Raw genomic sequence first — 23,582 nt, forward strand, 5'->3', positions numbered from 1 at the left:
TTGTGATGGTAGACTATGGATTCTCCCTTAGTAGAACCCGACAGAAATATGTACGCGTCGCTGCTAGCTCTACGGAGTACTTGAAAATTAGATTTAAATTGATTGCTGCCATCATACTGCCGACGCTCTTCTGCTCTTCTAGTTCGTTCGTTTTCAAGAGTAGAGTCAGCTTTAACAGCGCTTGTGAAAGCCAATATATTGAAACTTTCAAGCAAGCACAACGGTTTCAGCACGCTAAACAGAACTTCATGGTGGTTGATTGGTATCAGTCAGCCAGGTATCTACCTTATCTTCCTCTTAGAAGCGTCGTTTTTCGATAGCTCGTTGGTTTGTTCGCAATGAGCAGATTTAATGTTGCTTATAATCAATAATGACTGTTCAACGATATGCCTAGGGTGTTTTCTAGGCCCCCGAGTGTTGGTGGAGTACACAGCTATGGTAAATTCGTTTGTGAGTCGAAGTAATTGAATTATTGGCCTAAAATGATTGAATTTTCGTGGGAATGTTCCCCCGACGTGTTTCGTGTTGGGAGCCAAACATGTTGCTGTTGATAGCATTTTGATGAAAAGCTCAGTAACGACGGTGTTAGATACTTCTTCAGCAGGCAAATCGGAAATGAAAAGTAGGACATCTCACTAAAGCCATGCTATCCCTTTTGCATTCATTAATATCGTTTTACGATACTCGTACGGTGGTATCAATTCGTCGAATGAAATAAATCCAATGCAATAAGCGTATCCTTGCTCTGCCGCCCTATAGGTTGGAATGTTTGTTAACTAAGCAGGACGATGGTGCTGCTCTGGGTGAGTTGCAATTCTTACGGTTTTGATGGATTTCTCGCGCGTAGAGACAGACAGGATTCGTGCTGAGCATTGTCATGCCGTGGCCACGTAACCCTGCGTAGCAGTGAAAGGAGAAGAATATGGATGCAGCGCAATGAGAAGTTGGAAAGTTTTAATTGCGCATGTATGCGATGCTTCCATGGATTGTATCAGTATCGGAGTGATGTCTAGACTTGCACGAGTGTACTGAGCGACAGTGGTCGGGACGATACGAGTCCTGTGTATGTCTTTGCTTGGTACAGTTTTTACAAACCATTGCAATATGTCACGGAAAATAGTTTGGAATTATAATTGGGAAAATTGGGAAGAAAATCCTCTATATGCAAGTGAATCGAAAGAATGGAGCAAGAAAATAGTATATTCAATATCTATGAATCGTCAAACGAATACATTTCATTTTCCTTCCACATTATTATACTTTTTTTTTACAAAATATTCTTACTTTTGCACTCCCAGCTCCATATTGACACATTGCAAATGACTCTGCATGCATAATTCGCAGTAATTATCAATTATAGAGCGTAGAGCTGAGCGCATTGAATGAATATGTATATAAATTACGGTTCGGTTAAACATGATTTATTATTACGACCTCTCAACCCTCCCATATCGTCGCACCTTCCATGCCTGCCCATCGCAGATCCCCGCTCGACCGACGTTGCGAGGCCAAAAGGTTAAAAAGTATGCTTTTTGCAATTTATTAACGAAATTTTTGCGTGCCAAAATGTCACCCTCGGCCGTACTACTGTTGACGGCTACGGTAGACAAAGAGTTGAAAATAAAAAAAAATAGATCGAACTCATCTCATAGCGGTTGGTTGGTTGTGATCGATAAATGCATAATGTGCGTTGTGTCGTTACGTGCAGCCGTAATAGCCGCCGGAGGACCAACAAAAAAAGTGTATTGATGAGGCTTTTTGAATAATGCAAAGTTATGTCGGGTTTAACGACGTGTGCGTGTGCACTTTTGTGTGCGTTAGTGTCCTGTCTTGTGTAACATGGTTGGCAAATTAATAAACGGAAGTAAAACCTTAATAATGAAATAATGACAATGGGTAACCCAGGGTGATATGTTACGACCATGCAGTTGTGTAAAGTCCGCATAGTGATGATGTAGACAAGATTATTGCCAAAAAACTATAAATGTACTTTGAAATATTTTTAGGGTACCAAACTGTTCTTGCACTCAGGAATATCATATAGTGTAAGCTTCTTTTCTACATTATTTTAATAAACCTTGCCTCTGTTGGCTTTTTTTAGTAACACTCGTGATTCCTACCAGTTTGATGAGTCCTACAGTCTTACGATTGATTGCTATGGGTGATCGATACCGGAGTGAGTTGAAATCATTATTCTTACGGCGAAGTGCATCTCTTGTCGGTATGATGTTGGACAAATTTCCCGCCAAATTTATTAGAAATATAAGCCTGAAACCACAGAACCTCCACTTCACTTCTGTGACGTGTCCATCGATTATTTCACACTCTTTTGCTTTACCTTTAGCCGGTGTGAAATTATTAAACCTCGCTGCTCGATTCAGAGGTTGATGTTGGGGCATCGTGTTTGTGGCAAAACCACCATACCACAGCGTGAAACCGAACGGATTAGTCGTTGCGATCAGCGATGAAACGAAGGGGGACACAAATCTCTTCTCACAACAGACGGGGCACGATCAACAATGCCTCTAACCCGCCATTATTCGTCATCATCACGGACGGGATTTGTCGTCCTTTCGGAGCGGGGTAGCAAATAAGCGAAAACAGTACAGCTAGTGACAGTAATCTGTCATGCAAAATAGTAGCCATGTGTCAGATGTTGAGGCCATAGAACAGAACGTGACTACCATGTGTGGAGGTCGTCCGTAACTACCAAACAGTTGGTGTAGTGCGACAACAAATGCGCTGCTTTGTTATTAATTTAAAAGTTCACTGAAGATCAAATAATTTTACAGAAGTGGTTTTAACTTAAGCCATTTTAGTCTCTATTTGTTATGCTATGTTGTTATGTTAAGAACAGTTTCCCAATATGTTTTTTTATAAGTTCCGTAACATTTCATCCATGTCGGAATGTGCGTAAAGCAATTTTCAAACAGATGTGTCCCATGGAAAAATGACGATGCACAACACCTACCAAACAAGGACAATCAACCTACTCAAATACTCACTGCCTCAATGATTTACGGTCGCTAAAACAGTCAAGCGACCTGTGTAGCGTCCACACACACACACACATAATAAATCCCCGGTGGCTACATATATCTTTCATCAAGCTGCCCATCCTCTTCATCATCTTGAGCAGTCTATCAAACCCACACACACACACACACCAATCGTGGAGATTCGTCCTTTGTTATTACTGGCCACTGTAGTCGTCCTTTCCGGATAGTGCGATGCTCTCCAGAGCAAAAAAGAAAAAACGGGAGACAGATTTGCGCTTCAAACGGAACCAAGAAACGATGGCATGTAAGCGCCAGCGGCCCAAAAAATCCCCAACAACAACCTCCTCCTTGTCTGCGTGTTGCTGTTTTGCATATCTCCCAGTACCGATCTGTTGCCGTTCAGACGCTTTCGTGTTTCTTTTATTGGGAGTGTGTCGTGGGCGCGCATATCTTGCCAGAACCATCGAGAATAATAGTGCTGCCGAATGGCAAAATAACTGATGGGGGTGGTGCAAATCCTATTACCACCATCACAACTACTTGCAAACAAACCGAAACAGAGCAAACCTGTCCTGGCATCCATTCGAGCAGAAGGCATTGGTGTGGGGTGTGGTGTGTGCAGGTGGTTCTCAAAATCCGACAGCAATTTACACCGCTGACAGAAAATTAAACGAACGCAGACGCTTTTGAGCAAAAGAGAAAGATGCACATGTGGAAATGGGCAATAGAATTCGCAACTCCTCCGGGGACACAAAAATAAAGTCCCACAGACGAAAAAAGAAAAACTCCACATTTGTTTATGTGTCTGCATTCCACCGGTGGTGTAGATGTGTACGGCGAAACTCAAACGTAGGCTGTTGCTCTACCCACTTTCGTGCCTTGATAGCTTCCTTTCGTCCTTGTTAGATCTCTTTTTTTCGTGCCGAAGAAGATAACAGAACGACTCAATGTTACGCACGGCCAGGCGTCTCCACCAAGCTTTTAGCTACCGACCATACTTGACAGAGGTATAGGACTGTGGCGCGAAAGGAAGAATAAAAACTTGCCTCTATTTTTATTCTTCATCCAGAGACAATACACCTACGCATATATTTTTTTTTTCGCATTGGATCTGAAGAACAGCTTGTGATGTGTACAATGAGTTCAAAGGGCAGCAAAGTAGACGGAGCTGCTCTGTTGGGAAAACAACCGTACATCATCTCGTTTTTCGGTCATCGGTCAGTAGTGACAGTTTGGCAGAGGGAATTTTCGGGGAGGAGTAAATACAAAAAGAAAAAACTCGTAACCTTACGAATAATGGAGTCATAGGTCTTATGCCTTCGAAGGCAGCAGGCAAACTGATATTGCCGCCGGTAGTTAGCGCACAGGCGTCTGTAAAAGCTTTTCCGGAACGATAGCTCGAAAGGTATCGGTTTTTGTTGGTATTGGTGGTGGTCGATTTTTCTCCTGCCTTCCAATTCTTCAAATCCAATTCTTTTGAGACGCAGCACCAGTAGATGATTCGGAACTAACGGCCAACGGTTTGTTTGGGTTTGGTCGAAAGGTTGTTGAAAATCACATTGCCTAGTACGTTCGTTCGGAGGTGCAAGCAGCTGTGTTTAAGCTGCTCTCATCGCTCCATCTCCAACACGTATGCGTTGTACCAGTCCGCCAGCAGATTTTGGTGGCTTCATTCCATTCACTGGCCAACAACGGGGAAGCGTAAAACTTGTTCAACGTACACAGGTGCTTTTTTGTTGTTGGGTGGAATTTTCTTTCCGCAGCATAGATAGCTCAATTCGGCTGGGTTGGAGAAAGGTCACCGGGGTAGTCCGGGCTCCTTAATGTTTGTGAGCGGAAGAGTCATTGGCTTTACCGACATCTAACCACATCACATCACATTGAGGGATCAACTTCCGTGCGGATGTTTACAGGTGTGTGAGTTTGTAGATGCCCTTTTCGTTGACCGTCGTTGCTGTGAGACACGTCCGTCGGGATGAAGCTGTTTGTATTAGATCACGCAAGGTACGTACATGCCAAGGGCAGCATTAAAGGATAACGCACCATTTCTGTTTCTAGCCAAAGTTTCAATAGAATGCACTGTAAATGTGGTGTGTGTGGGAGCAGTCGATCGACATGCCACCGCAGACCAGTAGATCAAATATTTGTTATAGATAGTACAGAAAACAGCTCTGTTGTGAGCGAGTGAGTCCTAAATGCCAACACATCGATTTTTGTGCTAAAATTGCATCTCGAAGTAAAATTCTTCACCGATATCCATTCTCTTTTCTGCACCGAGTTCGTGGTCGTCCGCGTCACCGCTTGTCAAGTGGATGAAACACAGGTTTAGGGTCAGGTGTTGGCATGTATGGCTAGCACTAGAAAATTCGATTTTCCTTTTCAATGTCCTCTCGAAACGAAATCAGCACCTATGCTGATCAGATGGTAAAGTAGATAACATCGCACCAGCCCTAGTTTATCAAACATGGCAAGAGACTTCCTATTTGTGGCCGCGTAAAATTCGCTCGTTCCAGCTTTTCCGCATCGCATCGCAAGGATTTGTGCCGTTTTTGTTGATGTACCCGGGGCATGAATGTTTGCTCGAAAAAAATAAAATAAAACGTGAACGATTGGTTTGATAGTAATGGACTGACAATACCCATCAATCGGATGTTTAACCTCGGCGCTCTGAATCCCCCCATATGGTCGTGGTTTTTGGGCGTCCATGTACGTACCTTCCGTTTTGTTCCGGTGGCGTGTTGGTTATTTGTTTGCATTTTTTTCATCCCCCATTGTACAAACTGCAGAGTGCATTTTTGCGAACACGCCGAACCATACCTCGTTGAAGGTTAGTATTGGACCAGAGAAAGGTTCCAGTGTGGGTCGAATCAGAGCTTGTTGGGTAGGCTTTGTTTTTCTTCTTCTCTAGGTCGGCCTCAAAAATTCACACCGAAAAAAATGGGACACGATCGAAAACGTGGTGTGGAATAAAATTTTGATTGATTTTTTCGAGAAATTGCTTTAGTTATTTGCTTCCTGTAGGGTTTAGGATTCAACAAACAGTTGCTATGAGCTTTTGTGATGAGCGGTCATCGTTTAAGTATTTATTTGCTCTGTTTATGATTTTCCATGTATCGCACAATGAATCATATTAGAAAATTCTAACCTAACAATTGTTCGGTTTGCAATCTCGAAGAACGCTCTTCATCGTTGCAAAACTCGCAATTCTCGTAACATCATTTAGCAGCTGTTGCGTTGAGACAAGCTGCACGTTAAGTAATTCTATCTAAGTTTAATTAGTACATGTTGATCTTCTATGACTAGCATTTATGCACAGGTGATGTTACCGGTGCTCTTCTATTTTTGACCCATTTTTCATGAAGCGACACAATCTAATTTCACTTTTCACTCAACTGGGAAAAAGTAGTTTGACATGTGTAAATTTAACTCAACGTCGCCAGTAGACAATTAGTTGTTTGCCACAAATACAATTTTCCCGATAATTCGTCACAAATAGCACAAACCGGTCGACGCCAAACTGCTTCAACATGTAGCTTATTCACATGCATATGCAGCATCGACCTTGAACCTTAAATCGCCTAAATTGAATGGTGATGCACAACATTAGCGGCTAGGGAACTGATTTGTGCAACGAATTATATTTATGAGCCAGCGAGCCACGCCGTCTGGACATCGTCGTAAATATGGCCGAACCATGGCAATGATATGCAAACCGAAACAACACTGCTAGCGGACTATTAAACGGTAATTAGGGGGCAGTAGCGATAAGCAAACCGAATTACCGAAGCCGAAATAAAACTCGCTGACAGCGAGGGCCCGCCCGCCGACCAGTGTACGCGATGTGTACAGCAACAGAGTGCGTAACTGTTACGTGCAGACATATGTTTGTTGGTCAGTGCCACAATGTCGAACGGGGCGCATAAATTCAGCGTGTCCGTCGTTACACAGCGTGTCCACCGGTATGCGCTGAGCCCATGAAAGCGGAAGGAACACAGGGACGCAAATTCCATCAGGCGTGTCCGTAGCTGGAGCGTCGCGTTTAACCTCATCATCATTATTAAATGTCGGTAGCGGATTTGAAGCGCTATTTATAAGTGTTTGCATACGCTTTTCCATCACAGCACTGTGTTGTTTTAGTGCTCATTGCACTGGATTATCGATATACTCGATGACCTATTATGTCATTTTTTTTGTCTCTTTACAATATTTTGTGAATTTTACAATTAACAAACCACCTTGCCGATTATAAAACTGCTAACATTTTACTGCTACCTCAAAAACCAACCACACCAAACAGTATCAACTTGGAAACGCCGCGTGGACACCACCATCCCGACAAAGTGAATTGATTGCGCTGGTGGCGCGATTAAAATAACAATTACTCTTGTCTAGCCACCGGCACACTGGCCGGGCAAAGGCTGCGATCTGTCACGACGCGCTGGTGTATTAGCTCCAGCGCTTCATCCAAATGCTGCCCAAAACAGACAGCGCGCGCCCCTGGTGACGCTGGCTCGGCAGGTCAAGCAGACCATTGTTTATGGAGAGTTAATTTCGTTTACTTTCGCTTGGCTGGGGTGCCATTTCCTTGCCCTGTGTGAGCTTCTTGCGGTGATGCTCTCTCAGTGTGTGCATCGCCTCCTCCTCCTCTAAAGCGTATAATTGATTGAACAAATGTTCCAAAAACAATTCAGGGGGAAAGCGAGCAAGAGCGATTGTGTGTGATGATGCGCCTTCATAGTGAAAGGTGCCATCTATTCGGTGCACATTGGCGCTGTTGAAACAAGCGACAACAATCAGGAGCGGAACACATCTGCTCTCCTGCTCGCGATTTGTTTGTGGTAGCAACGATTTAATTATGTTTTCTTGTGCAGTCGTATGTTTCTGCGAATCCTTCCTTTGAAAACCGTATATTAATGTTGTATCGCAAATTCAAGTGAAGCTATCATGAGAGATCGTTAGTGTTATTTTCAAATTCACGCTGTTATCATTAAAGCGCAAATGTTGCAAATACGACTAGTTGTGAGCTATTGTGATGCTGTAAAGAATTGTCAGAACCTCAGAAAATGTTCTTACAAGTATTAGTTTGATAAGCTTTCCCATTGAATTCAGCATGCGAGTTTGAGCCATCCACACTGCATTAGAAAAATGCAACATTTCCCCTTTGTTTGCGCACTCGTTTAGGTCAGCTAGCGATCACTAATTAACTAAATCCCACGATTCGCTAGCATACGAGTATTTTTCTTTACCATGTCATAGGTTTCCATTCGTCATAGACTATACCAGCACCATGCACTTTGCATAACAAAAAAGGCATTTCATTTAATTTTAGCTCTTCAGCTTTCATCGTTCGGTGGCACAGCATTTAATTGAACCAATTTCACCTTCCTTCAGTATGCGCGTTCGTTGCATGTAATAGATCCTTTTTTTACACCATCCAATAATGCAACTCTATTCAAAGTTTCTACATATTCTATTATAACCTCCCCCTGTTGATCTGTACGCTGGCTTCCAGTGTTTCCAGAGCATTGTGGAAAGCTAAAGCTCGTCCATACGTCTGCACATCTTGCATTGATCACTGACTGCCGATGCAAAATGGAACATTATTGCATTTTTGCTGTTGTTTCAGTTGTAACAAAAAAAAATCGAACCTTACCGTGCGATGCTGTAGCGAGCCGGAAGCAAAGAAACATAATTAAAATATTTCAAAACCTAGCGACGGCGTGGTGGGAAGAGTCTCGCGAGTGCTGTCCGGGGGGCCACCCCGTATGACATTCCTGCGCGTGTTTTCAGCACTGTAGCAACAAATCACACTGCGTAACAACGGTTGCCACGACGGCTATGTATGAAATGATGGTCGACGATAGAGGTGCTTATCGATTTTGTCAATTTCATGCACTTTGTGCATCAAGCAAAGTTACCAATAATGACAGAAACGACCGGTGTAGTAGGTAGCTGGTAGCTGGGCGCCCGCTTTGACCGTAGTAGCGTTGCTCGACGCGACTGCTGTTGGACTGTTCACATGGTTGTTCGTCTGTCGTCGTAATTCGAACCGAGCCTAGAACCAACCAACAACGTGTTGGATGTCGTGTTCTGCATCGTCGTGTATCCTGTTCGGTCTGTTGTTAGTAGTTTGGTCAGATTTTATGTTACGGAGCTTTCGCTGGAAAATTGGCAAGAGTTGCTACCCTTGAACCAAGAGTAGTAACTAACAGCACTACATAAATCGCGCATAGCCTTCGTTCGTGCCCCACTCAGTGGGGTTGTAGGCTTTAGTTAGGTAATTTAACACAAATGTATGAGGATGGTTTGATAAATGAAAGGTGAGCAGTTTGATAGATGCCTATTCAGGGCTTTAGGTTATATAAATCTTGACCAAATATTAGATATGTAGTTAAGAAAAGAGCAAATAATGTTATATTGTTATTTGACAAGTGCACATCATGTTACTGGAACGGCACAAGTTTGAGTCCTGTTACAAGGTACCCACAGCCGCCCTAAAATCTCTTCTGCCTCCAACTATATGATGGTGAATGAACTAGCGCCTCTCTGCTAAGCTTGATGCCACTTGTATCGCGTGCGTTTGGTGATGTATTCGATATTCAGCATCCTTTCACGCTGCGCTCGGGGTTCTCTCGGTGCGTCCTTAAGAATGGCGCCTAGAAGCGTTCCCACAACGCGCACAGAAAGCAGGGCGGACGCGTAAATGAGAGAATGGTTGACGCGAGAGAAAGCGTCCGAACGGTGCAAGAGAAAGTGGTCCTGGATCCTGGCCGAATGATTTACAGACAAACCTATCAAAAGCAAACCACACTTCACCAACGGCGTGCGTGTGTGTATGCGCCAGTGGCGGAAATCGATTCCTAGCCGAAAACTTAACAAGGAAACCCTGCCCTGCTGCCCCCAAGTCCTTCAATTCCTTGATGATGATGATGATGATGCTGCTGCTTATCACCACTAGGGGGACGCGCGCGCGCACGCATGCCATGTGTGTGTGTGTGTGCGCATTTGCGCTTGTAGAAAGGACTGATTCAGTGGGTATCGGTTTTTGTTTTCCTACGACAGAGTCTGTTCAAGTGACGTATTTTCACACGACGCACAAAAAAGGACACATGAAGGAATCACTACGCAAACCGTTTCGTTTTTAACCTGCAAAACTGCTTCGGGTGCAAGTGTTCCCTCCTCGGTTTATCCTGCCGGTCATGATGTAGTCGCCGCCGCCGCCACCGTACACAAACGCTGCACGCCGGGAAAAAGGACACCCCAAACAAAAAAAAAAAAAACAAAAAAAGAAGGATGGAATAATGCCAACCCTGCCGAACGGTGGCGCGCACATGTTACAACAGGATGTTGTGTGTTTGGCATTGTAATCGTTGCCGGCAATGATGGTGTTGATGACGGTGCTGACGATGGCATGGTATGGTAGTAGTGGTAGCAGCGTACTGGTGTGCTAACACATTGTGTTCCATCACGACGGCGGTCACGTATAGCGCCCGAGTGCGGTTGTAAGTGTAAACGCGCTAAACAGGACACCCCGATACCGGTGTGTGCGTGTTCCTTGTACCGTGCATGTGCACACGTACCGGGAAGCTGTCCCCTGTGGCAGTGTTGTGTTGTTTCGGGACGCACAGCAGGCAGCAGTAGTAGTGGTGTGGCATCCGATAGCGATGCAGCGCGCATCATCGCATACGGGGCCAGCGAAGGATGTGTTCCTTCTTCGTCAAGCGCAAAGAACGAGCAGGAAAGAAAAATGCGAGCGTAAGATGAGAAAAAAAGGACACTTTATCTCGCGCGTTTCCTCTGCCGCAGCGCTTGATGTGTGGGTATTTTTCGAACCCGTGAGCGCGCACCGTGGTGGCACCAGGAACCGAACCGAGAACGCGCTTTTGCTCTTCCTTGCGTGGCTGCATGGGTGCCGCGGTGCCGACGAAGAAGCAGGATGGAATTAATTAAAGGCATAACACCAGTGTGTTGTTGAGCGAGCATTGATGAAGTGGGTGTATATTGTAGCACTCGCAAAATTGTGGTGTAGTGAAAATAAAATTTGCGACTCGGTGTGTGTGTGGAGTATGATTGTGCCCCAAGACAGGATATGCTGTATTTTTCTGCTTATTTGCTTAAGACAGACCGAAAAAGGCGTGTGAAGAAGTGAATTTGTGCTACGAATCGCGTGGTGATTGTGAGTGTGTGTATGTGTGTATTTTTCTTGTCTGAAATAGTTTTCTTTCTTAGTGCGGGTTTTCCAAAGACGTGTGAAATAGTTGTAAATAATTATCAAAACTTCTTATGAGTTTCTTATGAAGCTTTTTAAACACGTGTTTTGAAGAAGACGCTTTTGCATTAGCAAGGTAAAAAAAAGAAAAACGGGACAAAGTGCATAATGTATTGTATGGTGGTCTTAAATAATTCATCGCATGCATCGGCGTCCAGTAATCAAAACAAACAATTGCAGGTTTATTGCACTGCGTTTCGTGTGTTCAAACGGAAAAGGGTGTCCCTTCCGTTTTTCGGTACGAGTGGCTCTCACGCCAATTTCTTACCCTGGGTCACCTGAGCATCTGGGGCTGGAATGTCCGCTTGTGCATAATCATGTAACGAACGTATCGACTAGTAGTTGCACATGGAGGAAAATGTCTATCAATGCTGATGATGAGAATAGCGCCATTCATTGGCCGCCGATTAGGGTGTTGAGAGGACATATTCAGATTTCAGAGGCAAAGTGTGTGGCTGTAATTGGATTAGACGAAAAAACCAAAGCAAAAAGAAAAAAACAACGAATCCTTCCACTTACTCATTGTGTTTGACGGGGTCGACGTAATTTCGTAATGCCTCTTCCCTATGACGTAGTAGCAGTTTGCCTTACTACTACACAACACAGCCGTGCTTTCTCTCGCGCGAGCCCATGAAAACATACACCCACAGCGCTTCGGTTGGGAAATCATCATCATGCTGGTGGTGCATACAAAAAAAGGACGCAACGCAACGCTTGTTGATGTAAATATTTCCAGAGAGCAGCAGTTCGCTCTTGTACGGCGAGCTTGTTCTCAGTTTTTTCTCGCGTCCTGTTCCGGGCGGTGGGGTATCCTGTGACGCGAGCAACAACAAAACACACAAACGTCACCGAACGCGTCCGTGTGTGTCGAACTTGTTCCTTCCTTCTGTAAAGCATCTCATTGTTGCCGCTGCCGGAAGGGGCCACAAAGGACCACACACCGGAAGTGGTGGAAGCCATGGGAGTGAGTGAGTTGAGTGCAAAAGCATGAGAAGAGATCTAATGATACAGGCAAGCATCGGCGGGCTGAAGAGAACATTTCACAATCATCCTTCTGCAGCGCAAGAATGTGGTGTGTACTGTGTGACCGCTTCTGTTTCGGAATCTGGTTTTATCGGCCCCGTAGCTATTCTCACACCGCTGTAAAGGGCTCTCTCGCGGCAGGCACACTGGGATAGAGCTTGCTAGAGCTGGAGTTGATGGCTTGGAGTAGTAATCAATCGCATTTGCCGAATGTGTTTGTACACCCGCCAGGATATATGCGCCCAGAATTGGACCCGTGGATTACGTTCTCGTTGTTGGGCGAGTAAGGACACGCGCGTCGTCGCTATCAGGAGAGCGGTTCGTGCAGGATAGATATAACTATTTTTTAGGCCGTTCCACACAAGGGGGGGATGGGTTTTGGTGTGCTGGCTTTATTTAATTGCAACTTTAGTGCGTTCAACAACTGTTGCTGTAAAGCGAAACCGTGGCTCTCGCCGATGCACTCCGCCGATGCTAAGAACGATGGGAAGCGGAACGACCAAAAATAAATCGTGTCAAATATGAAGCAGCACAGCGTTGTGGTGTTGTTGATGGTGAAAAAAGTGTAACACACCACTCGATCGAGAGCAGCGAGGGTAGGCCTGAAAGCCCCAGCTGTGCTGGGATATGCCAAAAGTTTTCCAAGTTCCAAGCAGCTGTGTTTTGTGGATGAGTTTTCATTTCAGACAAAAAAAAAAAGAGTTGTGACAGTCTCTATCATCATGCAAGAGTCTTCCAAGTAGAGTGGTATCGAAACAGTGTTCTGCAATTTTCACGTGATACAAAATGTTTCCTTCTGCCATCACTTCCCCGCTACAAGTGATAACATCGGTCGGTGGTAATGAAGCAAAGCACGGACGTTTTTCTGATCGCTTTGTATAGGAAGTGGTTTGCGAGAGACTTGCAAACAGTGAAACGCAGTGGATTTTACACACATTACCACCAATTATCACACCCCAGGCGGGCTGAGCCAGGGTTCAGCGATTCTCTTCGCGTGACAAACAAAGGAATTTTTTCCCCCATCAGCGGCGGAACGGGCAAATGAGATGCTCGGATGCGATTTTTCTCTGCCAGCTCTGGTTATCCTGTGCTGCGGTGCCACTCTCTCTATGTGTGTGTGTGTGTGTGTTGCTGCTCTCGTGCTCGTGACGTGTGGTCAAACCCACCGGGAAATCGGGAAAACGAGACCCGCGCGCGCTGCTCTCTGTCTCGCCGAACGACAACGATTTCGGCGGTGGCGGATTTCGAACGGGGGTGTCACGCGATACGCACGCTTAGTATCCGGAGCAAAAGAGCAGCACAGAGCTCTGGCGAAGGATGTGCGCCCCGCGAGTGTGTTGTGCCTTTGGCAGAAGAGAAAGGATCCGCCACGACATATTTTATTACTGTGCTGTGCGTTCTATCGCTGGTGTGTGTGGTTGCCTCTCCGGTGCGATAGCACACGCCACACGCTCTCATCGATGAGAGAATTTTAATCAAGTGCTTCAATCTCTTTCGATTCTATGTGTAACATGGGGCGACGTAGTTTTGTTTCGCGTTTTTAATGCTCTCCGGCGGTGTGGGTGGCTGTCGTCGTAGAAAAAAATAGGCACCAGCAAAAAAGGTTCCTCCTATTTAATGCTGACTTTCGACTGCGGTTCTACAACTGTTTGTGACTATGTTTCGTATCAGTTTTTTGTTGTTGTTGTTTCTATTGAGAAATTCCCCAGCTTCAGAAGCGGCGAGGGCCCTGTGTAATTGTTGTTCTCTCCCATGTGATACAGTGTTTGTTGTTGTTTCGGGGAAAAAGGAATGCCACAGTCACAGCATGGTACCAAACCAAGTAGAATCCACCAGCAATCGATAAATGTTGTTTCCCTTCACCTGATAGGGTAATGTGTTGTGATTTTAGTGTAAAACGTGTAAAACGATTCACATGTTCGAAACGTCTATAATATTAGAGCTGTTATTTAGTAGCACAACCTGATCTGCATGTGTTAGTTGGTAAATCTGCAATGTGAGTGTGAGTAAAGTGAAGATATGCGGCATAATAATGCCAACAATTGTGTGTATGGCTTTAATTTACAAGCAAAGGTTGTGCAAGTGATATGAAGTGAAGTGTGTGTGTTTCCAATTCATCTCGTTTCTGGCGGAAGGCGTCTTCCGAGTGCGATGAAAAGATGATATTCGGTAAAAAAGCTACCCGAAGACACCGTGCCTAATTTTGCTCCAAACTCCCCGGCATCCTGTTTTATTTTACTTTTTTCTTTCCCTTTTTTTACAAAACTAGCTTGCTTGGGTTCCCATTTCGTTACTATAAATATTGTATTTTTTTGCTTTGCGTCGCACCATAAAGGTATTTTGTCTCCTCCGGGTCCATTTCTAACACCGAGCCCATCGCCATCGATACCAGCAAGCCCTCGGTTGCAGCCATCACCTTCACAGTCACCGTTTTCGCAGCAACAGGACATACTGCTGGTGACAAACAGCACCATTGGTAATGTGACTCAGGAGCAAGTAAGTATTGGATATCTCGCTAAGGCGATCGTCCGCCTGTTGTACTAAGATGGGTCCGATTGTTCGATTGTTTTAGGATCGCAAGACAGGTGTAGCAGTACGGCGTCAATCATTTAGCCAACAGCAGTCTGCTCTCGTCCAGCAGCAGCAAGTGCTGAGCAACAGTACCAGCCCCAATGCCGGAACAGTGGTGTACCGTCCTAGTCCTACGCAGTCTCCTGCGGGCGCTACGACCTACAGTATCTCGACGACACCTGGCAATGAATTCAACACGACTCTAGTCGGCTCTAACAACATTTCACTCAATAAGGTTTGTATTGAAAAAAAAAACAAAACAGAAATTGGCGGTTTCTATGAAATGGTGTAATTCATAATGATCATTCTCTTGTATCCTCCAGAAGGGTCGCAAGTCGTCCTCTGTCAGTGCTATTCAACAGCAACAACACCACCACCTCCTCCAACAGTCACATGCAGGCCATGGACATGGAACATTGCCCCCCGCCAGTAGCCCGAAAGCGGCGAAAAAAGCATTGCAACAGAGCCAGCAGCAGCAGCAGCAGCAGAACGCATACCAACAGCACCACGCCGCGGTATCTTTCGTTGGAAGTCCCATTGCAAGCCCCAGCCCGATCGCAAGCCCGAACGGTGGTTCGATACTGCTCACTACCGGAAACGGCACCGGAGGGGCTGTGGCTGCTGGTACGTCCAACGCGACTAACCTCGGTGGCTCGACACAACTGAGGCCACCAACACCGCAACCTATCATTCAGCAGGTAAGCAGCAGGCGTGCAAATTCCGCAGCAAGTTGCTCACAACCGTATGCTTTTCCATCTCGTTGCAGTATCCTGTTGTGGGGACCGGAAATCAAATAGTGCAAATTTTCCAAGGTTCCCAGTTTGCAATAACCCAGTCGCAACCTGCCACCGCGGCTACCATAACGCAGCAGCATCATCATCAGCTTCAGCAGCAGAGCGGGCGCCATACAACTATCGTATCCCAGCCAAGTCCCCAGCAGCAGCAGCAGCAGCAGCAGCAGCAGCAGCAGCAGCAGCAGCAGCAGCATCAGCTAAACCAAACCAACGTGCAGCAGCATATACCGTTGCAGGCGATACAGGCGCAGCAGCTTCATACCATTCAGCAATCACCATCGCACCAGCAACAGTTTGTGCAGCAGCATATCATAGCCGCTACGTCCGTCGCATCGAGCGTGATACCGTCGTCCGTCGCTTCTACCGCATGTGTTACTTCTACCGGTGGGCTGGTTATAACAGGCACCGGCTTACAGAGCTCCCCACCGGCAGCAACTGGAAGTGGTGGTGGTGGTGGTGGTGGCGGTGGTAATGCTGCCAATGTGAAACATCACAATAAAGGACCACAGCAAATCCTTCCAAAGCCAGCCACCGCGACGCCCTCGGTGTCCCCGACGTCTTCGACCTCATCGTCGTCCTCTTCCGCTTCCTCTACGCCGATGTCGGTGCACCATCATCAGCAAAGCCATCATCAGGCGACGGCATTCGTTTCCAGCTACGGCTCGACCCCAGTCGTACACGGCACTAAAACGATCGTGACGCAACCGAAAACGGTCACTTCCGTGTCCCTGCCAACTGTAGTATCGCAACTGCCGGCCCAGATACAGGTCTCCCAGGCGGGCACGGTCGTGAGTGGTGGCGGCGCGACGCAGGTGCATTTTACGACGACCGCCACTCCTCAATCGCAGGGTACCGCGCTTAACACGGCGCAAGTGCACGGACAGATGGTAACCACGAGTACGCAACCGGCGGGAACACAGCAGCCAGGCGCACCGACGCAACAGAACGCTACCGCAACGGCACAAAATGGGTCCATCATTCTGCCCACGGGCAACATTAACGCGCAGCCCCTGTTGCTCAACCAGATGCCGGTGCTGGTGCAGCAGAACACACCGCAGGGGGTGCAGCTAATATTGCGCCCCCCCACACCGCAGCTGGCGGCCCCGAGCTTGGTAATACACAACACGAGGCCCCAGCTGCAACAACCGCAGCCACAGCAGGTGCTGCGAATACTGAACGCCAACGGGACGATGCAGTTGGCGACCACGCCAACGTTCATCGTGTCGTCCCAGGGCAACCTGGTGCAGCAGAACATATCCGGGCTGAAGACGAACCAAGGTGTGCCGTTAACGCAGATTCAGGGGCTTCAGGGGCAGAGGCAGCCGCAGCAAATCACAGCGGCCATTAACCAGCATCTGCTCAGCCAAGGTGTCGCACAAATACAGAATCTTCAGCTGAACGGCAACTTAGCCCAGATTCAAATGCCCAACGGTCTGAATGGGCAGCTGCTGACGACTTCTCTTCCAGCGCAGTTTCAGCAGGCGAGCGTCGGTGGGTTTGGCATTCAAAACCAAAACATCAACCTAAACCAGCTGGGCAGTGTGAATTTACAGCTTGCCACGGCGCCCGGAGGTGCCACATTCGTGTCGCCTTCTTCCACACCAGGCGCTGCTCCAGGTGCCGCCGCACCAACTGGGGAAATTGTTGTGAACGCTCAAAATATCCAATTTACCACGACTCCCGGAACGGCACCGAACACAATAACCGTTAACGCCCAGGGTACGCCACAAGCGCCACCAACACAGGTGTCACAACAGCAGCAGCAGCACCAGCCAGGTGGTCAGCAAATGTTGACCACCGCCACGATCGATGGGCAGATTCAAACGGCCCAAATGAACCATAACCACCACGCTGGGACGCCCATTTTAACGACCGCTTCCGGGCAGCAAGTGATCGTTACCGACGGTATAAAGGCTCAGATTCATGCGCAAGCTATCTCAGCGCAGCAGCAGCAACAAATATTTAATCATCAAAATGCCCTACAGCAGCCAAGCGCTTCGGTGGCTATTCAGCAATCGAATCAGGCTCCCCCGTCTGCTGCAGCCTTATCCCTACCGGCCACACGAATCGAGGTAGAAAAACCAAAAAAGGAACGGCGAAATAAGAAAAAGGTGAAACCAATACAGCCACCGGTCGCCACAGCGGCACCGATGATTGTACAACCAAGCACGCCAACTGTGAGCCAAGTGCCAATTTCTACCAGCACTCCAACGACGACCGCGGCCGCCAGCGACCGACTAACGTCGCCCAATTCTCCCTCGTCGTACAGCAACACGCACACTCCTACGGGGAAATTAGACTTGGCCAATCTGATGAAAATCTCCGGCATCGGCATCGATGACGATGATTTGATGGACACAGATGAACCACCGCCCTTGCTGGCCACCAGTAGCAACCATCCGGCAGCTGCCGGTGTCGACTATCCTTCCAACATTGTGATACAACATAATGAGACGCAAAGTGGTGCCAGCAATGCGGGCAGTGCAACAGCAGGAGGACAGCAGCATTCGGCAAAGGAGATGATGTCGTCGACCGCGATAGCTTCTTCCGGTGCACAGTCGACGGGTGGACAGGTTCTCGTACAGTCTCAGCAACAGCAGCAGCAGCACCTCCACCAATCTGGCCCGACCGTTGGTGCCGCTGCCGGCAGTGACATCATGATCACAATACCTTCCACCGTCGGGTCGGAAAATGTGGAATTTCCTTACACCATCTCGATACCGACGTCCGGCATAGAAAGATCGCAGGAGAAAAAAGGTTCATCCGATTCCGGCCAGTCGGGTGGTCAAACGACTGCCAGTGTCGCTGCCATGGCGGGACAGCAGCAACAGGATGCACCGTCCTTCATGATCACGATCGATCCGGCGAGTGACACTAGCTCCGGACAGGCATCGTACACCGTTTCGTTGCCGCGCTTCGGTGCAAGCGATGATTCGAAAGTCGTTAACATTGCAACCGTCGCACCAACGGCTAGCGTGCAGGCAATCAGTACCGCAACAACAGCTTCGATGGCCACCTCCAACGCCGGCAGCATGCAGCAGAACAATACGATCTGTGTGAACAGCTTGATGAACAATGTGCTCAACAATACGCAGGTAACGCCCACGCTGCAAAGTCAAATCAACGAAATTCAGAACCAGCTGATGGCTGAAGCACAGCCGCACCTGGTTGCTCCCACTTCAAAATCATCCAGCAGCGTGTCCTCGTCGGTGGGTCCAACGTCGCACCATCAGCAAATGCTGACGACAATGGCACCGCTCGGTGGGACGGCTGCAGCTTCGGCCTCGTCCGTAGCAACATCCACGACGACCTCGATTGTGATATCTACGAGCAGTAGTAGTAAACTGTTGTCGGTTCCCTCACCCTCGCCCAAAAAGAAATCGGCCACCGTGGCCAGTGGCAGCAATCACGGAACGGCAGCGATGAATAAGAAAAATGGAAAAAGGCTGGAAAAATCGTTCGACACGATTGGTACGACCAGCGCGGTACCGACGCAGATTGGAAATATTCAAATTTCGCAAGTTGACGGCACCACAGCGAACCAGAGCAAAGCGGTTAAGGGTGGCACCATCAACAACCAAATACAAATAACTCCGATCATTGACAGCAAGGTGGTGAATGTGGCGGGCACCCAATACCAGAGCCTGGCGCAGATGCAGTCGACGGCTGGGCAACCGCAGTCGACTGTCACAATTCAAAGTCAAGTACAACAACCACCACCGCAACAGCAGCAGCAGCAGCAGCAGCAACAGAGTCATACCATTATTCCATCGATAGGAGGAGTCACAGTTTCCCAGCATCAACAACAGCAGCAGCCGCAACCGACGCACTCGGTACAGTCCGTACCGTCTTCGGTACAGTCGAATGTTGTAGCAGGTGCCGGTGGGGTTGTGTTCACCACTCAGCAGCAGCAACCCACAGCCGTAGCAACAACACCTACCGTGCAGCTGAACCAAACGTCCATCACGCCAACAACACTGATCCAGCCGCCGCCGGCAGCTCCACCGCCGCCAGTTGCAACGGCCCAAGGAATACTTGCTCAGCTGACGGGTAGCTTAAGCTTATCGTTGGCCGAGAATGGTCAGCTTATTTTGAAGCACGACGTAAACCAACCACAAACTCCTGAATCGCAAACTATCCTGCAGGCCATTCTGTCCGGTGCTTTGGGTAACATAACGCTGGTGAATGAGCCATCGAAACCGCAACCTGCGCTCGCGAATAGTAACAGTGGCATATCGGCCAACATCGCACCTGTGCAGCAGCAGCAGCAGCAGCAGCAACCGGGGCATCATCAAATAGTGGTGTCAGCACAACCAGCGCCACAGCAAAACAAAAATGTGGCCGCCGTTAGTGGGCAGGTGCAGCAGAAACAGGTGCAGGGCAATACCACAGTCACTATTCAAACTGGTCAGCAACAGCTGCAACTCCAACAACAACAGCAGCAACTGCAACAACAACAACAACAAATGCAACAGCAACAGCTTCAGCAACAACATCAATTACAGCAGCAGCAACAACTGCAGCAACATCAACAGCAATTGCAGCAGCAACAGCAGCAACAACAGTTTGTACAGCAGCAGTCGGTCTCACCGGCGTTTACGTCGCAATCGTCAAACATAGCGCCAGCCATGCTGCAACAGCAGCACATGCAAACCAACAACAGCAACAACAACCAGCAGCAGCCCCCCTTGCTTCACACGCAACAGTCGCAGATGCAAACTCTGAAGCATGTGCGCAAACCAGAAACGAGCATCGAGCCCGTATTGAACCATCAGCAGCCGCTACCAGCTCAGTCCCAGCAACAGCAGCACACGGTGTTAGTCAACCCGAATGTGCCAAAGCTTGTGGAGCTGCCGAAGGTGGGGCCCAATCAGCAGCTGTTCTCCTTAAACACGCTCACCAACCAGATCACGCAGCTAAGCCCGGGCCAAACGACGGCCGCGCTCGGACCGATGGAACGGGTGCTGATCGTGCCGACCGGAATCAATGCGCAACAGCTGGCACAGTGTTTGATGCAGGGACAGATTCACTTCAACAACGTCGGCCAGGTGACCCAGTCGAGCGAGACGCGGCCTACGCCCACCTTGACGCAATCGCAACAACCCGCCGTCTCGGCGGCAGCAGCTACCACAACGACCACAAAGGTTCTGTCCAATGCGCAAACTGCCGCAGCGGAACAGCAGCAGATCAAAAATCCGGCTTTAAAAGGGCAGCAAATCGTTGCCAATCCAGCAAGCAATACTGTCAGCGCGAAGGTACTAACCAACAGTGGTAATGTTGCAAATGCCAACAATGTCACTGCCGGCAATGCTGGGTCAATCGTGAAGGAAAAACCGAAGCGCAATCGATCGAAAAAACAGGATAAAGCACAACCGTCCGCTAGCCCTTCGAAGCCGGCGATTATTAAAGTGAACACCATGGCCAGTGGTTTCCCTCCGAGCGTGGTTCTGCAGCCGGGTCAGCACGCACAGCCCATACTGTCTGAAGATGGTACCAAAATAGGCACAAAAATAGTTGGTACAGTGAATCCAAACAACTTTGTAACCAACAGCCTGCAGCAGCAACAGCAACAGGCGCAGCAACAGCAGCAGCAGCAGCAGCAACACCAGCAGCAACACCAGGGGCAACATCAGCAACAACAGCTACATCAACAACATCATCAACAGCAACTACAGCAGCAACAATTACCTGTACAACCACCGTTGGTAGCACAGGTTCATCCGCAGCAGCATCAAGCGCTGAAACCTCCTGCCACGATGGCGATGGTTGTGAAGGGTACCATTGGATCAACGACGGTAACGGCAACGACTTCGTCCAGCAACAATATAACCGTCACTGCGACAGCGGTCAAAAAGGGCCGAACGAGTGTCGCACAACAGCAGCAGCTGCAACATCAAGCTCCCCAGCAGCAGATGCCACCGTTGGTTAGTGTAAATTCCACCGTCCCGGCCTCGGCTTCACTGAGCAGCAGTTCCCCGCTAGCGGTCGGCACGCCGACCGTAGTGCCGCGGGTGCAAACAATCCAGCTGACGCCGCAGAAGCAGCAACACCTGAAGAGCGTGCAGCAACAGATACAGCAACTATCGACCAAGCTACAAAACAAGAACCTTCTGTCGTCGCTGCTGATTCCCGCCGAATTTGATCCATCGAATCCGCTCTACAACAAACCGTTGCCTTCGATAAAGAATTTGCAGACGATGGCGGACAAGGAAATTTGCACCATACTGCAGCGGTTGTTCATGGAGCAGCAAAAGATTCTGTCGACTGGCAAGATCATTCCAACCATCCAACCGACCGGGCATACGTTTACCAGTGCAAGCGCACAGCAGCAAACCCTGCCCCCGCCACCTACACCGATCAGCAGCGGGCCGGTGCACAGTGAGCCGGGTGCAAACTCTAGCGCCAGCGCTAGCACGGAGTCGAAATCGCAACAGGCAATAATTGCACCGATCACAGTTACGCCAAGCAGCGGTACGACGGTCTTTGCCGGTGGCGTCGTTGGTAGTGGCGGTGCGGTTGCTACGCCCCAGATCGTTGGCGGTAAGCATGAGCTGCTGGTGCCACTGTCCTCGACCACCTCGAACCCCAGCATAAGTGTCCTAACGTCGTCCAGTGCTACCACTACCAGTGTGGCACCGTCAGTAACGCACTCGTCGATGTCGATCACGATCACCAGCAGTACGCTACCGATGCAAAGCGCCGTGCAGAAGTTCGGAAGCTCTAGCGTTGCTCTCAATAAGCAGACCACAACGATCATTCCAATAACCACCTCGTCACTGCAGCCTCCCCCGCCATCGGCCGGTACGGGAGGACAGCAAGTGCTGAAATCGGTTGGCTCGATGACGACCGCGGCGACGGTGGCTTCGGTCATTAATAGCGTTGCGAAGAACATCACCGTCCCGGCAGGTACGATCGTTCCGAAGCACATTATGCTGTCCACCACCGGTGGTCAATCGCAGACGAACAATTCCGTGATGCCACCGCTGCATACGCTCGTACCGACGGCCCAGCAACAGGTGAACGCGTCCGGGGCTGGGCTGGGCAACAAACTGGATGTGAGTGGAAGTGGAAGCACCGCTCTCAGTGCGATCGTAAACCATCAACAATCGATTGCAGCGAATCAGATGTCTAGTGCCAATCGGTCCAACACGCCCATTCCTCCGCCACTTGTTGCCACGGCACATCCCGGTGGCGCTCAGCTGAAAACGTTGTCCGGCACCGCTGGTCATGGTAGCTCTTCGATTGTAATCGTTGGTGGATCTCATGCGATCCTGAGCGGGTCACCTCAGATGATTGCACAAACTGCAGCCAGAATTCAACAGCAGCAGCAACAACAGCAGCAACAACAACAGCAACAACAACAACAACAGCAACAACAGATACAGGTTCAAGGAAGCAGCGGTGTAATGACTTCGGTATCTGGATCCTCTACGTCCACTTCTACTCCTGCAATGGCTACAATTGCACCGTTGCGTCCATCTGTACCAGCTACAGCGACGGCTGTATCCTCTACGCTACCACCTCCGTTGGTTCCGTCCAGTGTCAGCAGTAGCAGCACGGTACCGTTCAGTCCGGGCGGTAACAACGGTAGCGTCCCGTCACCGGCCGTCTGCGGTAACGGGAATGCGGCAGTGACCACTGCAAACACATCAACCACGGTTACAACCATAGCGACCGTGGCGGCTTTCACTACCACAACAACAACGGCCAGTGCGCTCTCGTCGGCCGTAGTTGCTGCCTCGGCATTGAACAATAACTCAAGCACTCCGGCTGTAATCATTGCCGCTCCGGCGGGTACTTCCCCATCCACCCCGATGACGTACATAACGACCAACGTACCGAACAGTCCGGCCGTGAAAGTGCCCCGTGCAAGTTTGTGAGTGTGATATTGCTTTTCACTTTTCTCCTTGTCACACACCGTTGAGT

General features: G+C 48.6%; 1 protein-coding gene across 3 annotated transcripts in view; it reads left to right on the plus strand.

Annotated features, from left to right (window-relative positions):
* The window catches only part of LOC118508467 (mucin-17-like), a 39,091-nt gene that overhangs the window by 7,897 nt on the left and 7,612 nt on the right, over positions 1-23,582 (plus strand). For 2 of the 3 annotated variants that reach the window (XM_036048270.1, XM_036048272.1), the window contains exons 2-5: positions 14,627-14,787; positions 14,864-15,097; positions 15,186-15,560; positions 15,629-23,532. In XM_036048270.1, coding sequence (XP_035904163.1) covers positions 14,627-14,787; positions 14,864-15,097; positions 15,186-15,560; positions 15,629-23,532 — 8,674 coding nt within the window. Of the gene's footprint in view, positions 1-14,033; positions 14,461-14,626; positions 14,788-14,863; positions 15,098-15,185; positions 15,561-15,628; positions 23,533-23,582 lie in introns of those variants that run through there. The other variant, XM_036048273.1, reaches the window with a different exon arrangement.

Source organism: Anopheles stephensi, chromosome 2 (assembly GCF_013141755.1).
Source record: "Anopheles stephensi strain Indian chromosome 2, UCI_ANSTEP_V1.0, whole genome shotgun sequence".
NCBI classification, from domain to species: Eukaryota; Metazoa; Arthropoda; class Insecta; order Diptera; family Culicidae; genus Anopheles; species Anopheles stephensi.